The 17,374-nt window shown below is 36.6% G+C and overlaps 2 protein-coding genes across 5 annotated transcripts; one reads left to right on the top strand and one right to left on the bottom strand.

Moving 5' to 3' along the window:
- The first annotated feature begins 2,626 nt into the window (after positions 1 to 2,626).
- On the top strand, positions 2,627 to 8,127 carry LOC122314936. 4 transcript variants are annotated; one of them, XR_006243907.1, is made up of 11 exons: positions 2,627 to 2,873; positions 3,003 to 3,090; positions 3,197 to 3,266; positions 3,993 to 4,103; positions 4,388 to 4,693; positions 4,871 to 5,229; positions 5,438 to 5,537; positions 6,002 to 6,055; positions 6,149 to 6,235; positions 6,949 to 7,311; positions 7,454 to 7,475. XR_006243907.1 is itself a non-coding variant. In XM_043130593.1 (11 exons), the coding sequence occupies exons 2-11, from the start codon at positions 3,023 to 3,025 to the stop codon at positions 7,769 to 7,771; spliced, it is 1,602 nt and encodes a 533-aa protein (XP_042986527.1). In that variant the 5' UTR covers positions 2,633 to 2,873; positions 2,982 to 3,022; the 3' UTR covers positions 7,772 to 8,127. The 4 variants fall into 4 exon arrangements, 3 of the variants coding, with proteins under 3 accessions (XP_042986527.1, XP_042986526.1, XP_042986525.1); XM_043130593.1 differs by having other exon boundaries at positions 2,633 to 2,873; positions 2,982 to 3,090; positions 7,183 to 7,311; positions 7,454 to 8,127; XM_043130592.1 differs by having other exon boundaries at positions 2,634 to 2,873; positions 3,015 to 3,090; positions 7,183 to 7,311; positions 7,454 to 8,127.
- Positions 8,128 to 9,746: 1,619 nt separating this feature from the next.
- Positions 9,747 to 10,418, bottom strand: LOC122316339 (protein LYK5-like). The gene has a single exon (XM_043132867.1). It carries the CDS (start codon positions 10,416 to 10,418, stop codon positions 9,747 to 9,749), a length of 672 nt encoding a protein of 223 aa, XP_042988801.1.
- Positions 10,419 to 17,374: the final 6,956 nt, after the last annotated feature.

Below are 17,374 nucleotides of genomic sequence, written 5' to 3'. Positions count from 1 at the left end.
TCGAGAGAGCTAGGGCGCCTCATCTCTCTCTCTCTATCTATATATCAAAAATTCTATGCGCAGTCATTTTTGTGGACTCTTTTGTGCACTCCAGTGATATGATTGGTTGTGTATTAAAAAAAAAATTAATCCAGCCAATCATATCAGTAGAATGCGCAGAGAGTATGCAAAAGTGACTGTATGTAATATTACTCTATATATATATATATGTACGTACGTATGTATGTATGTGTAGAACTCCGTGTTTGGTGGTTAATGCTGGGGGTTTTAATTCCTTAGCCACATGGGAGATTGTCTGGGGAACTCATGTGAGTTGTTTAGTGGGGAAGTGCTTTAAAATGGAGGACCACTGGATCACCTCCCTAGAGGCACACATCCTGACTTGATTTTTCTCTGCCTTTTCTCCCTCTGTCTCTCTTCACGCTTATCCTGCATGTGCCCCCCGCAATGCTGCAATCTTCTTTCGTTTTTTCGTATTCTCCACGTACGTACTTATAGTTTGGGGTATGGATGTGCGTTGACGATATATATATATATATATATTTACAAGATATTACCATTGTAAATCATCTGTCTTATTGAAAATTTGAAATATTAGAGAGTCAAAATATATATCAGAACAACCCTTTCTATTCCTTTCTAAATGATTAGATCGATTAAGATTAGTGATACTTTTGATCCTAAATTTTATTATCTTCGCTTATACATGATGTTTTAATGATGTACCATGTACGTACATTTTAAATGATTTTGTATATCTATTATTTAGATGAATATTCATTTAAAATGAACAATATGATTGGAAATTAAGAAAAAATAAAATCTATAATAAGTTAAATATAATAAATAATTTTTAATGATCAAATATCACGTCATAAAATAAATTAGGGGATGATGAGTACCTTCGACACTCCTTTTTGTTTTGTTCTGTTTATTGACATTAAAACAGAAATCTGGTCGGCTTGTGCTGTGATTGGTTTGCATCAAACATGGGCCCTTCTTCGATGGGGGAGAATGCCGTATTAATAAGGTGATGGGCTGGCCATATTTAATGGAACCACTTGGACCACTGTATAATATATAAGACCTGATGAAATATATAATATATATTTTTTATAGGTAAAATATAAAAAAATATTATAAAAATCTAATTATCGTAACACCAAACCATCTGAAGATGAATTTCTGGATCCTCACTGTTATCAATATGAATTTCTTAAACATTTATGTATTAATACTTATTAATAATATTCGAAGAAATTATTCAAATAATTATAAATATTATTAAATTATTTTAGAGTAACAAAATTTGGACAGTAAATTGACAAGAAGTTTGATCCGACGATGTCACGTTGGTGACCTGGAGGAGTACTAAATGCTTATACGACTGGCATGAAAACTGCTGGCTCCAACTTCAACAATTAAGCTGGCAGGTGATTAATCTTCCTCTTCCCCTTCCTCGCATTGGGTTTCCTCTTGACGACGGAAACTTGTTCCGTCCTACATTTTCCTCTTGATGGGGCCAGGGGCCATGGCGCCAGATGACTTCATGACACCATTTTCAAAGATTAATTATATGGTTATGAGCATTTTCGTTAGTACCATCTATAAAGTCAGCAGCAGTCTTGATGGAGAATTCAAATCATGAAACTCGGAATAGAGACGGGCTTTCTATGTAATTCAATCTTACGTATTTAACGAATATGGACCCGTCTATTGATTGCAGAAACAGCTGTAGTGTGGATGTGGGTTGCCCTGATATTTATTATCCGAGTGCCAGTAACAGCGTCTCTATTGATTTCGAGAGTGCGCGAGTTTTCGACGAGGAGTTTTTCGTAGGTGCACGTTGGACAATTTAAGAGAAAAATCTCTCAGTTTAATGGCTCTAAAAAATTGTTTGCACTTAAGAGAATTTAAACCTTAAGACTTAAAAGAAAGCATATCCCAAACCAAAACCTTTACCAATTGAACCAACCCTTGATTGATTATTTCTCCCTTCAAATTTTGGGCATGAAATTGTTTTGATTCAAATATATTTGGAAGTGCTTCATTTGTTGTTCATACCAACTGCTTTTCAGAATAATTCAATGAGAGAATTGCATTACTAGTCTGGGAATCTAAATAAGCATTAATTTTTGGTGGATGCATGCAGAGAATTATTGTATTAATCGTTTCTGCACAATGCAGAGGAAGACTTGCTTTATTTGCAGTATGTATGTTTACTTATGCCATGTACATTTAGTGGGCTGCAATTGCATGCGGGGGATTTAATTAAAGCAGTGGGGATGGGGGTGGGCAGGACCAAAACGCCTGGCTCCCTTCTTGCTATTTTAATCATAACTTCTTACTTTCTCCCACCTAATCTAATGATTCTTCTGGTTTTTCTTTTCATCCTTAATTATAATTTTCTGAGTCAATGACAGTCACTCTTCCTCAATGGCTCATAATTGTTTGTTTTTAATGCCCAACTCAACCCATCTTGGTGGGTCTTCCCCACTCTCAGAAATATTGGTGGATTGAAAGCCAATTACTCATGTCTCACGCTTTTACGTAATTAATTTTTATTTTTATTTTACCAGTTTTTCCTTAAAGGCTAATCAATAGTTTTTGGTTTTGTCGTTTGAAAATCATTTGCTAGGGACTTGTCTAATTGTTTTTGTGGGTACCAGTGTCTTGCCTTGCTGTAACCGGCAATGTCAGCCACTTTGACTGCTCCTTCATTTCTCCTCTGGCTATCAGGCATTAACTGATGATATATCATATATGCATGAGTTTAAATGTTGAAGGATTCTCTCTAAGAATACAAATAGTTGCCTTCTAAGTTATGAAGGGAGTTGTTAAGGGAGCATTTGATACGCCCAGCTTTTGACTAGGTAACTCCATTTCCATTTTATCCTTCAAACTCGACATCTTCATCTAATGCTTATGTTCCTCTCATCTCCATCGTTATCTTGCAATTGTTTTGCATTTTTTAATGCTAGCCTCTGATATTGATCTATCAGAGGTTTCTATAGAAGAGAGGATGCTGAGTGCGAATTGCCGTTCTTCCTCCTCTTCTTGCCGCTCTCCTTCTCTCCTGAGTTTCGCAAAGTAAGCTTGCCATAATTGAACATTTTTCCTAGTGCAGTTGGTCCCATGCCACTGCTTGAACTTACTGATCTTATTGTCTACTGCTATGATTTCGGTTTATTTGCAGTATTCGTGAGAATGGACTGCCTGGAAGCATGCTAAATATGTCACCCGGAATGTCATCCTATTTTTGTCCTGTAAGTAATCTCACATTTTGCCTGCTTGCTCATCAAGTGGTCGTAAGATATTCTTCACAACTGATGCTCGAGATTCATTTGCTTAATAATGTTTGACAATTTTTCAAATGAAGATGTTGACGGGTTCAATAATTTCCTCACCTTCAGCTTAGGCTCTGTTTGTGGGAATGTCTAAGATTGAGGAATTTTAGACCAGGGTTCTGAAAAACTTTGATTTCGGCTACTCCAGAGCCAACTCTTGGATGTATTTCTTTCTGCAATTATCCTTATCCCATTGATAAATGAATGGGACCAAGTAATTCCAACCGGGGTAGTTGGTGAGCCATACCTCGTAATGCTATCTTTGTATTGGCACTTGGGCGGACAAATGCAAAGAAATTGACCTGCTAAGATGTTCAATGTCCCTGCTGAAATATTATGAGAGGCTAGAAGGATCAAAACCTTCCAAATCCATGCTGGATTGACATTGTAACCTCCAGTTAGTCAGTCCAAGAGGAATAGACACCCTTATTCAAAGAGGACCATACAACCCCATTAAATGAAATATGCCAAACCCAAAACATGCCCCTTTTTGCTTGTTTCACCGACGTATAGATTAGAGACGAAAGCTTCCTTATCATCAGGATTGGGGAATTGATATCAAAGAAAGGAAACCAGCTTTTTTTATTTGACACGTATATATGCATAATCATAACTTGCATCAACACCCTGTATCTTTTGACACAGCTTGTGCAGTCAGAACGATCATTACCTGACCAGGCTTCCCTGTGTTGGGATTACAAGAAGGCAGTGGGTTGTTCAAACTCTATTCCCTCTGACGGCACTCCAACTCCAAAGGTTCGTGTATTACTACACATCTCCATAGGCAACTATAAGAGACTGATGATAGTAACCAATGAATTGCCCAGAACTTCCTATGCATTTCTGGGGCTCTGGGCTACAATTTCTGATAGTTTCAAGTAACCTATACTAAGAATCTACGCCACTGCTCAAACTACTTACGATTTGTTACCATCTTCAACAATCTCGTTCGAACAACAGATGAAGCTATTGTCTATCATTCCACTGTGTGTTGTATGTATTCTAATATTTGACTTTGTCCTTTGGACTTTGAAATGCAGTCTTCTTCAGAATTGAGGGAGGAGATTGCAACACTCGACGTTGATATTATGCATTTGGAGCGTCATATTCTTTCACTCTATCGGACAGCTTTTGAAGGGCATCTATCCTCAGATACGCCTGAACCCCATTTACAATACAAGATAGGATCATCGCCAAAAATTTTATCAAATCAATCACATCAAAATATGGAGCCAAGTGTGTCCAAAGATGGTTTAGTCCATCATGAGAAAATGTCCCCTGCACATGGTTGGGTCAGTTCAGATAATCAGAGTTGTGCTGCAAGTCTAAATTCAAAATCTCGAAGGGTAAAAGTACCTCCATTCTCTAACATAGATTTGGTTGACAGAATCAATTATTCATAAATGCTTACAATTATTTATAAAATTCTGTGTGCCCCTGTACTACTATATATGTAGATTGTGAGATTTATCTCGTTGATACAAATTTCTAGTGACAAATTTGTGTTTGGTGATAATCTGCAGGGCTGGAAAAAAGCTGATTCTGGTCACCGCTGCCTAGCAGATCACCTTGCAGCTTCTTGCCTTGATAACAGCTTTAACTCTCCGGATAGACTTTCTGAAGATATTGTGAGATGCATATCTTCTATATACTGCAGACTTTCGAACCGCCCTCCTAACCATTTAGGCTTGCCGGCTTCTCCAATTTCGTCCTTGTCCTCCTCGACTATATTTTCCTCTAAGAATCCCTGTGATAGTTGGAGTCCACATGGTAATGAGGATAAAGAAGATGTTGGACCATATGCTGCGATGGTAGAAGTGCTGAACATATGTTTGGATGATGACAGTTACAATTTTACTGTTGAAATGCTACAACATTTCAGGTGGTACACATTTACTTCACAACAGTCAACTAGTATGACTGGACACATATATTAGAAAGATATGGTAGTCTGGATCTGGTGTTTGTTTTAGTTGCTTTATTCTATAATCCAGAAGAAAAGGAGGAAAAACAGAACTGATCAGCAGTTTGTTAGAGAGAAGTAGTGGTATTCCTTCAAAGTTGTTCTCATGTCTTTTATTGCTGTGTAGGTCATTGGTTCGATGTCTTGAAATGATTGACCCGAGAAGGATGAAACGTGAGGAGAAGCTGGCTTTCTGGATCAATATTCATAATGCCTTAGTGATGCATGTATGGTTCTCAAGTTGAACTTCGCTTTAGCTTAGAATAAAAATTGGTGCTATGAAATGGAAATGTTTTACAAACAGAATAGTATGTCATGAAGTGGAGATGCTAGTAACAAGTTGACAAGAAATCCTGCAAATGTCATGCTTCAATATGTACCTTCTCTTACCTTTTCACAGCAGATGGTTGCAGTCATTTATTATTTTAAGTAGCCATAGCAAACATCTCAGTTGAACGTGTAAATTAAACTCCCTGAGTATGTGCTACAATGCTACATGATCAGCCCTCTAGCAATGCCCCATGCTTGTTCACCATAGTGCTAATAGTGGAGGGAGATATAAACATTTCATTCTTTCTAAGATTAGTAAACTCTTTTTCTCAATTAATCTAACTTCTTGTTTTTCTGTCATAAAAGCTCATGTGCTATTGGCTACATTAGTCTGGTGTGGCTTATGAGGTTTCTATTGCAGGCATATTTGGCATATGGGATTGGCAATCGTGTAAAATGTATCTCCATTTTGAAGGTAGAAAATTACAATAAATCTATTATTAATTTGTTCATCATATGCTATGATCAGTTAAGGTACTTCTGTAATTCAAAACTCGTTATTCTTCAGGCAGCATACAATGTGGGTGGGCATTGCTTTAATGCCCATGACATACAAAGCTCCATTTTAAGAATTCGATCACACCACTCAGCCTCGGTATGCCTTTTACATCAAAGTTCTACTAATATCATGCATACATACATAACATATATGAATTGTTTTTATTATATTCACCATGTATTGCACGAAAGCATATATGACCTCCATCCCAACCGGAAACGTTTTCTTGTTCTGTTTCTTTCATTGTGTCTCTCAGTGCTTGTGGGTTTGTACAAGTTGGTAACATCACCTGAAAATAGAATGATGGTTGGGGTGCCTCAGCCTTATTGGACAAATAAGGTATCTAGGGACTGAGTGGGGAGGTTAATAGTATTCTATGACTCGGTGTAGGAAGCCCCGAGTGCCAAGAAGTTAAAACACCCCTCCCTTTTAAGTAGTTTGGAGTAGCGGGTTCCGTAACTCCATTAGAGTAGATTGGTGATGAACGTTCTGCTTCCATATTGTTGACCACACTGTCAAAGCAGGACCCCGAACTCATCCTGTACCCCCAACAACTGCAACTTAAGAGAGAGGGAGGGGTGAGCGTTTTATTGTAAAGGTTCTTGACTGTTGCTCTTAACCTAAATAGGCCTTCTACATTTGGATTAATGCTTCGATTAGTACGCTTGAGGATTAGTCTCCCAAGGTACTCCATAACTCCAAGTGGTGTGGCAGTTCATCCTTTACATGGGGTGCTTCTGTGTTTAATGGGTGAATATTATTTGGTCCTCCTTTTCTGAAAAGTGCCATGTCTTATTATTTTGCTGAAGAGCTGCATATCAACTCTGGTGCAATGAAGAGCACTCAGTCTTCTGCAGTGAGTTGCCTTAATATCTGCTGGGGTTGAGGAAAGTCGAGTCATATTACATTGAGTTAACATAACTTCAAGCTAAGTGGATGTCCGTTCTGCTAATGCAACGCACGTGGTTATTTGAAGCACCAGGGAAAAAAAAAAAGGCACAGTTCATACGTGTAATGTTTTCTTTAAAATGGCATGAATGCAGTGGCTGCAATCGCTGTTTTATTCAGGAAGAAAACTCAAGACTGGAAGCATGAGACATGTATATTCCTTGGAATATCCTGAGCCGCTCGTTCATTTTGCGCTATGTTCAGGGACATACTCTGACCCAGTGGTATGAATGTTTTTTCTTCAAATTTGGGAACGCTAACATTTTCTAATTTCATAATCAGTAATTGAAACTATATGTATTGAAACTTTTGAAGGCTTGTGCAGTTGTTATATTCTGATGTAGTGACATTTCTTCCTGGACGTAGGTTCGAGCCTACACAGCAAAGAATATATTTCAGGATCTCAGACTCGCTAAAGAAAATTTCATTCAAGCAAGTGTTCGTATACACAAGGAAAAGAAGATATTCCTGCCAAAAATCCTTCACTACTTTGCGAAAGATATGTCACTAAGTATACAAGTCCTCTTAGAGACAGTGAGTGAGAATCTATCAGAAGTTCAACACAAGGCTATCAAAAAATGCATGAAGGGAAGGCTTGATAAATGCATCCATTGGCTACCACAGAGTTCAACATTTCGGTACGTGATCCATGGAGAATTAGCCGAAGCAAGAACAGCATCCTGATTGGCCCTTAACCTGTATGCACGTTAAATTTAAAAATATTATAATAAAATTGAGGTACTGTCGTCTTTATAAAAAAAAAAAAAAAAACAAAGGATAAGGGTTTGTTTTTCTTTTGAGCAAGCAAGGGTAAAATGTTAAGCTGTACAGCCTGTCCAGAAGAAATTAGAATGAGAAAACTTTCGCCATCAACTTCTTTATACAGATATATGGGTCGTTGGGAGTCGTCCATTATTCTTGGTTTATTAGTTGAACCTCTCCAATTTTCATTTTACAGTAATTTGTTATGAACGATTGTATGGCCTGATTAAAAATAGAGCAATGGGATATTGGAAAATATAAGTATGCCGCCTGGTTTGTTCTCTCATTTTTACTGTTCATATATTTAATTTTTTTATTTAATGATTAAAAAAGTGATTTTTATAATATTGATATAATTTTTTTTATTTGTTAAAATATTTAAAAATGTTAAAAATTTAAAAAAAGTATAAATAAAATGAAAATTTTGTATTAGCAGACATGCCCAATAGTCAAAACTTAAAGCTGGGGCATGCTAGCATTACTCATGGGATATTATCAGTTTTATTTTGGTTAAATACTACTCGACAATTGTTTGGGATCGGCTTGATTAAACTTATGTTCAACTCGATTTGATTCATTCATTATTTATGATTGAGTATCAAACGAGACAACCCATAAAAAGTTTAGCTCAACTCATATAGACTCGCATAAGATTTGGGCCAACAATAAATAATTATGTGTATATATTTCAGAGTTATTCATGGAACCATATAACAAGTAATCCCACCATCAAAGTTGTAAAAACTATATATGTACGAGAATGGATGATAGGTGTGAGCGGGTCCCCCCCCCCCCTCTTCCTCTCTTTCTCTCTCTACAATAAGGCCCATTAGATACCCAACCGAGACCAAGAACCGAAGCACTAGCTCACAATAACCCGGGTCGGGAGGCAGACACTCATTTGGGGGTATAAAGTGGCAAAAGAATATATGTGACAAGCCGTCCCGATACCGTATAGCCGCCTCACCTTGGAAATTGAACCCAATAAGATAGGGGTAGGGATAGCCTTATCACTTTATTACTATCCATTTACTACTCAAGTGTATTATAAATTTTTTTATTTTTATTTTATTTTCTTTTAAGTATCTTTTAACATTCTTAATCACTAAGAAAAAATTTTAAAAAAATATAACTTTACTAATATTCACTTTCTTAATCATTAAGTAAAATAAAAAAATTTTAAAAAATCAAATATAAAAAGAGTAATAAATAAATTGTAGATGAGTAGTAAGTATATCATTTTCCATAAGATAGGGCCAAGGAAAGAGGATGCATTAATCCCTCAACCCTAGAAAACGGACAGGCAAGCGGAAGGCAGTTTGAGATAAGGTCAACCGAGAGGTAATTGCATTAACGATAGTTCTTCCTCAGCCATGCACCACATTAATGGTGTCGCCACTGAAGCACGCCGCATTAATGTCACTGATATTAAAGAATTGTGATGAGAGTAAGAGTTCAACGGAAATAAAGAGAATGTATCCCTCCTCAGGCATTAGTATAAATAGCCACCTCTAGGTTCAAGGAAGGCTATTTGACTCTCTCCACTTCTTTTTTCTAAAATTTATTTGAAAAGTTTCAAGAATATTTTAATGACTTAGATATCGGAAATTGTCCGGCCCCTCAAGCCACCCTCCCTAAGTTCCAATCTTTTCTATATTTTACAGACCCATCATTGAAGATCCAAATTCCTTAAACCCGATCCAAGAGTGTGTGAAATACGACATTAACAATAGGTACTAATTTATGACGGATTGGATAGTCGAGCATAATTTGAAGAAGATGTCTGTCAAAATCGTTCTATAAAATTCTATTCATGCATGATCTATAGCAAAATAGGAAAGTGTAAGATTCGAAAAGAAAATTCTCTGAATTAATTTAAGACCTTTATTTGGGTTGGTTATGCTCCGATACAAAAAATGCTAGTCTCACTCGCGGCTCCCATGTCAACACTCGCGAATACTGGCCGTCTGACTCTCTGAATTGTGCTGGGCCTGCCCTTGAGGGGAATAAGAATGGGTGTGAAAGGGAATATCAGACTCTCCTCAGACAGCTGGTTCGCGTCCAGTATGCTCTGCGGCTCCACACCGAAAAGTTCAGCAATAGAAGAAACACTATCGCCCCAGGTGATCATATAAGTGAGCAAGTACTCGATCCCAGCCGCAGCCTGGTTGGAAGTCGGGCAAGCACACCTGAGCGGCACCACTAGATTCAAGCCCACCGTGAGATTGCGGTCTCCGTATGAGTTCTGGGCCATCATGGCCTGGCAGGTAGTCAGCCCCTGGTAGGTGTTGTTGGCGACAGTGAAGTAGGTCTCGTCCCGCCCGCTCAACTTATAAGAGGTGTTGTACTGGTAGTAAGGACCCGAACAAGAGCAATTGACCGGGATAAGTATCTGGGTGTCGGTGGGAATTGTGCCGTAGTTGGAGATGTCGTTGGCCTCGGCGATGAGGGAGGGTTCGGAGCCCAAGAGTAAGCCGATGGTGGCCGGCGAATTGTAAGGAAAATTGGATCGGAAGGAGAGGTAGGCTTCGCAGGATAATTGGACGCTGTTGCAGAAGTAGCCATTCATGTAATTTATGTTGTTGTAGCAATTGAGCTGCCTGTCCGAATACGTTTGTTGGGCTTCCACGGAGAGATGGGATATCCGGAGAAACAAAACCACGAAAAGAGAAAAAATTAAGTACAGTAATGTAGAGGTCTCCATTCAGATAACTCCGGAAAGGATTACGATCCTGTTCTGGTTGCTTGACGAGGGATGAACATACCAGAGTCAGATAGAGAGAGCGAGAGAGAGAGAGAGAGAGAGAGAGAGAGCGAAGTTGAACTTTTGAGCTCTCGAACCGTACCTCTATATCAGTCAATATTTAATTACGATATCAAGAGGAATGCGTTTGCATCCGCCGATATTTATTTAAAAATTTTATGTGAAGTTATTTTTATATTTTTTTATATATTTTAATAATATAATTAATTGTATGTTAAAAAAAATTAATTCAATTAATTATATTAATAAAGTATATAAAAAATATATAAAAATAATTATATATAATGCTACTCATTTTTTTTATAGAAATAAAAATAATGTTTAAGAAGGATACCAAGAGGAATTCAACGCTTGATTAGTTGGATCGATGCGTTCTGTCCAAGTTCCAGTCCTGCTGCTCTTAATCAGGGGCTAGGTAAGTAAGGCTGCGCTTTGTTATTAAATTCATCACGTCTGATTATTATAATTTTTTTAATTTTTAATATAAAATATAATAAATAATTTAATTTTTTTAAAATTTTAAAATAATAATAATAATATTATAAATTAATATTTTATTCAATTTTTAATCTTCATTTTAACTTATCTGAATTCAACACCCTTTCCAAACTGTTTATAAATAGGACATCTTGGTTCTTTCTTTCTTGTCTATTGCTCAACTAAAGTTAAAATAAGTGGTAAGGGAATACGAAGCTTATCCTTATTTTATTAAAAAATACGTAGACGAAAGAGGCACGTAACTTTTACGTATGATTTGGGGAAACTCTCATTTCCCATCTTGACTGCGTGCGCAGCCCGTCAAAGAGCTTGGGTCGCAGGGCCTGCCTCAAACTTCTATTCTTTTTTTAATGAATAAATATATTACAATTTACAAACCCAAGTGCGTGAATTAAGATGAAGATGAATTGATGACAGAATTTTGCCCATTTACTGCCACTGCTGCTGTACAAATCGGGTCTATCTGAAAGCACTTTTTACAGTGGTTTGGTTTCCATAAACCAGCCCAGAAAATAATACATCCAATAAAACACAAGTTTATAAATCTAGCAGAAAAGCCTTCAAGGTTCAAAGAGACCTTTCAGTAAGTGGAAACTTGTTTCTGGGGTGCGAAACTGTGTAAACTTGTGACTAAACAAATACCCTGACAGACAGACAGTCAATCAAACTTGCATTTGCCCAGACATCGCCTGGTGATTAATAAGCACTTGATTGTGTTGGCGGTAAATAAATACTACTATTCGACAATTGGTTGGTTGGGATTGGCTCGATTAAACTTATGTTCAACTCGATTCGATTCGTTCATTATTTATGATTGATTATCAAACAAGACAACCCGTAAAAAGTTTAGCTCAACTCGTACGGGTTTCGCATAAGATTTGGGCCAAAAATAAATAATTATGTTTATGTTGTAAACCATGTTGAATTGTATGACCACATTTATCTAGTCGTCAAATGCATAGTGCTAGCATAGTGAGCTAGCATAGTCCCCCTTTGTACGCCTATATATATCGTTGAATTCTTTAAGAAAGATACAAGTTTGATATACAGATCAATAAGAATTTTCTCTCTCATTCTCTCTCAATCTCTCTCTCTTTATTCAATTTATAACACGTTATCAGCACGATCGAAAATTTTCTTCCTCCGCACAGCTCCAATTTATCTCTATGGGTTTCTCTCATCCACATCACTAGAAACAGATCCCTCTTCTTTTTCTTCTTTCTCTGCAAAAACCCAATTCATGACCTCCTTTACTGACCTCCTTGCAAACAACTGCAGCAAAATCATCATGGACAGTATTAGCCAAAATACTAACAGCAATACAACACTCAGCTGGGGAATCTGCCATCTCCAACCACTGGTGTTTTTTTCAGGTCAAGCAATGTTCCAAAACATGACTGATTCTGGTAATTACAACCAGCTGGCTGGGATGAAGGAGGAAGAGAAATTTAGTTCTGATTTCTCTTTTCAACCGCAAACAAATCCTGCTACCACATCATCATCATCCTTCTTTCAACCTTCTTCAACAGTGGAGCTTGAAGATGCAGTTAACGAGCAGATCTTGCTCCGGAGAGATGTCAGAGTTGAATCCGCCCAGTTTCGGGACCTGCATGGGCGCACCGACAAGTTCCCAAACTCTTTGACCGAGAAGTATGGCACGCCCCACCAGAGTCCAGTAAATGCATGAAAACTAAGCCCTGTCCAGGTCTGCTTACACTCACTGCTAACCACATGTACACGAACTGAGTGAGCACCATGATCCACTAGGACAAGCTCAGCAGGATCTCTGAGTAGATCCGGTCACGTCCTCCTCCACTACATATAGGACCACGACAACCAGATCCGGACAGTCGGTCCCCAATAGCGTGAGAAGCAGCAACAAGAAGGCAGACTAGATCGGCTGGCTTCTATCTATGATGAATCTAAAGATCAGCTTTACTTCCATGAATATTTGTTCGAAGATAATCAAAATCTTGCCAGATGGAGTAATACTAGTACTGGCTCGTACAACCTAATATTCATGGAAGAGAAGGAAAGCACGTTTTCTGGGCCATTCGGCAACTCGCTTAACTTGTAAGCCGACGGGGAGAAAAAAAAAAAAAAAAAAAAAGGACCGGGTTCAGAGGGCTGGACGACTCCATTTTATTTTTCAACAGCGTGGGACAAAGGAACAATCATGGCGCCGAAAAGACAAGAAAATTTTTTTTATGATTTAGCATACTAACAAATTCCATTAGCTTTCGAGAGTAGTTGGCATGTTATATTTAACTAATAATTTATATTAGTTTTTCCTACAGGAGAAGAAAAGTCAAGAGGCGTGAGGCTTGTCGGCAACATATGAAAAAAAAATATATATATATATATATATAATAAAATAAAAAGGAGCAGGTCTTCTTTGTCGGCCATGATTGGGGAGAAACTTCTCGGCCTCACTGTCAAATATTACAGCTCTTGAAATGTCTATATTTGCTGCAAATGAGAAATTCATATTTATGCAAAAGTTTAATAATTTTGTTTCTGTCACATGTGACTTTTTGCAGGTTTTTAGCGAAACGTGATGATGATGATGATAATGGTGGCTGCTCATGATTTGTCAACATAGAACCAGTTGTTTCAAACACAACTTAGTGGCAAACATGAGCTTTATTAAATATGGTAGAAAAGTAACTTGGCATAAAAGTTAAAAATGGGTTGTTGAAAAAAGTATGACTTTTGCACATTAATGGCATGAGGGAATAGCCGTAGCTTTATTAAAGTAACAACATGCAATTTCTTAGACTTATTCTACAAATAGTAGGTGGCCGTAGCTTTATTAAAATAGCAATATATAATTTCTTAGAGTTATTCTAAAGATGACTTGTTAGTAGGTAGTCTCTGCAGGAGCAATTATGGCATCAACTTAAAGGAAGTGTATTTATTTGCGTGTCCATAATTTTGACAGCAAGGAGTCTGACCATTGATGGATAAATGAGACATCTTTACGGGCAACAGTCTGATGGTCCCTTTTTTATAAGAGATAGAGTGCACGAAGTTCATATGATATTGAAGATTTTAATCTTCTATTTCAAGTAAGTTTTTTTTTAAAATATTATTTGAAATATTTAAGGTGTGTATTAATGAATTAAAATTTTTATAATTCATATTTTAATTATATCTGTGATTAATTTTTATTCACATAGTTTATATACAAGTTTTATTTATTTATACTAGTTATAAATTATTGATGATATGATTTATTTGAGAATGGAAATAGAGTATCCCTGAAGGATCGCCCTAAATCAATAATAGCTTTTGAGTATCTCATAGTTTAAATGAGTGATACGTGTACTAAAAGTTCTATGATTTATGCACCTGAAGTTGCATAATTGAAATTGTGAAAAAAAATATATATATATTTGAATGAACGTCTCGAATGTGCTCCTGAAGTAGCAATATCGAGTATGCTCCTGAAGTAGCAATATGAAATGCAAACGTTCACAATATATTCTAAATTTATATCTGGTCTTTCAGTGACTATATCATTCCCTGAAGTGAATGATAATGAATTTATATCATTCTATTTCCTGAAGTGAAAAGAATGATGTGTTTCATTTAAAGAAACTGAGAGATTGGACGTGATAATGAATATCTTTTCGGGCCAGAAGCTCGTATTGGAAAAGCTATAAACTTTCTCTTTGAGATGATATTATACATATTATAGAATCAAATATTATGATGCATCAAAAAGTGATATGATTCAAAATATTTGTATCTTTTCATGATTATCTTGATAATCTAAAATGAATTACGATAAGTCGAATGATTTTCATATGGACGTCCATAAAAGAACCAGAAGATTCTTTTGCTATAAAGTCTTACCACCAGAAGTGGAAAGAAAAATTTGTCAGAAGCAAATAAGATGAAATAATTCGACGTTATCTTGATTATCATATGTGAACCAGAAGTTCATATGATAATTAAATTATGGATGCAATAAGATAAAAATGTCTCATATTCGAGCTGCTAAAATCCCAGCGAGGATTGAAGTCCCTGAAGGACAATTAAGAAATTCAGCAGTCTAATGAACATAAGACATGTCTAAAGGCATGTGAGACTTATTGATACAAAAGATAGAGCATCTCAAAAAGAGAAAGACACAAATAATTGGTGCTCCTGAAGAGGCCATACCCACGAAACAAGCAATAAAGTCCATCCAGATTTTCTGTATAAAATTCTCCTATATAAACTCTTGAAGAGTACAAATCTCCTGAAGAGGTTTATCATGAAAATGTCTTCCCTTGAAGAGGGACAGGTACCTGAAAATAACGAGATCTCGTTACATTTCATGAATAATGGAGAAATTATGGATAGAAATAAAATCGTTGTCGACAACGTATTTCCATATGAGATGGCAATTGACATTACCAGAAGTAATGTAGCAAGTGAATCAAGAACCGTCGAAGAATACCGACGTAAAATATTGGCCAATATTCGAAAGAAATAATTCCTGCAGAATTGATTCACTAGTAAAATATGATGCATCGAGACTTATAGTCCAAACACCTAAAGAGGTGATGCTTGTTGAATGTCAGTGGGTATTTATGGAAAGGAAATAAAAATGTGATATATAAATCACGAGTCAGTTTCTCAATTCCTGCAGAATTGATATGCAGAATTGATATCACTAAGTAAAATGTGATAAATATTGACTTGAAGTCCAAATACCTAAAGAGGTGATTTTTGTTAAATATCAGTGGATATTTATATACATGATATAAAAAGCCTGAAGCTTTTAATATGAAAATGTGATATAGAAATCACAAGTTAGTTTCTCGAAGAAACAATATTGATATGATTTTAAAATGATTGAAATCATATTGAGATTTTTATTAGCTTGAAAGTTACCGAGAGTTTGGATATGCATGATTAACTGCATATTTATATGGATCATTGGATCATGATATATATATATATATGAAAATCCCTGAAGGATAGAAAATGTCTGAAGCTTCTAATATGAATACATCTGGAAATATGTATTCTATCAAGTTTCAAAGATCTTTATATGATCTAAAACAATCCAAACGCAAATGAAAACAAGCTATTAGTGCAGTTTATATATATGATTTAAATGTCATTGAAACTCCAGAAGAGCTCATAAAAACTGCACATATTTGAAATATAAATCTGAAACCCTTGCGGCTTCAAGGGGAAGATGGATGATGTTATTAGTCATGAAATACCATCTTTTAATACAATTAATATTTCAGATTCATATTATGGGTTTGATATGAAGTGTGCATTATTAAAGAAGAAATGAAAGGGAGTACACAGAACATCTACCAAAAGACAGACACAAATATGAATATTTGTGAAATATTATTTTATTATCTTGAAGCAAGAATTACAGAAATTTAAGGCACTTTGCCTCATTCTTCAAATGCTCTTGTTCTTCAAGAATCTGCATGTCATCCCTATCTAAAGCGGTGGGCAATCGAAAAGAAGATTTAAGTAAAGATTTTAAATTCCTATTCTCTTTCTTTATTGATTCTATCTTCATGTTGGACTCCAGAAGAAGTCGCTGAAGTATAGCAATATTCTCGTGGAGATAGTCAACTCCACAAGTTCTGGATTGCAGTCGCTGAGAAAATGCGACAATGGATGATGAGTATCGGGTACCGAGACTCACAAGCTCATAGATAGCTTCATTATCTGACCTATGAGTCAGATCATTACATTGCATGATAGCACCTGTGGTAGAAGCAGGAACAGCTGATGAACGAGGTGCAGAGTACCTCATATATTGGCCATGAGAAGATCGCTGAGCCATTGCAGAGTAAAAATGTAGAGAGAGATTGCAGGATAAGAATGCAGAAAGAGATTGCAGAGTAAAATGCAGTATGATTACAGAAAAGTGAAGAAGATGAGATGCGAATGAAGATGAGCTGAATACCTCTTTTATAGAGAAAATTATGATACAGCATCTCTCGTGAAGCTAGAGAAAAGAGATGGAATATAGCTTCATAGCTATGCGGCGCCTGACAGCTGAGGCGCCTGACAGCACGCCTGACAACTGCAGCACCTAACAGCACGCCTGACAGCTGCAGTACCTGACAGCACGTCTGACACCTACAGAGGAGTTGATAATCTGCGGTGCTTGTCTGATCTTAAAAGGCTGGCCACCGTTTTTATTAAAAATGATGTTAGCAGTTTAAATGTTGATGAATTCTCTACTAACTGTGTTATTTACAAGAACTCCAGAAGAGTACAACTCCAGAAGAGTA

The sequence above is a fragment of the Carya illinoinensis genome, chromosome 7 (genome assembly GCF_018687715.1).
Source record: "Carya illinoinensis cultivar Pawnee chromosome 7, C.illinoinensisPawnee_v1, whole genome shotgun sequence".
Lineage (NCBI taxonomy): Eukaryota > Viridiplantae > Streptophyta > Magnoliopsida > Fagales > Juglandaceae > Carya > Carya illinoinensis.
Note: the sequence above shows the minus strand (reverse complement) of the source record. Positions and strands in the feature narration are given on the sequence as shown.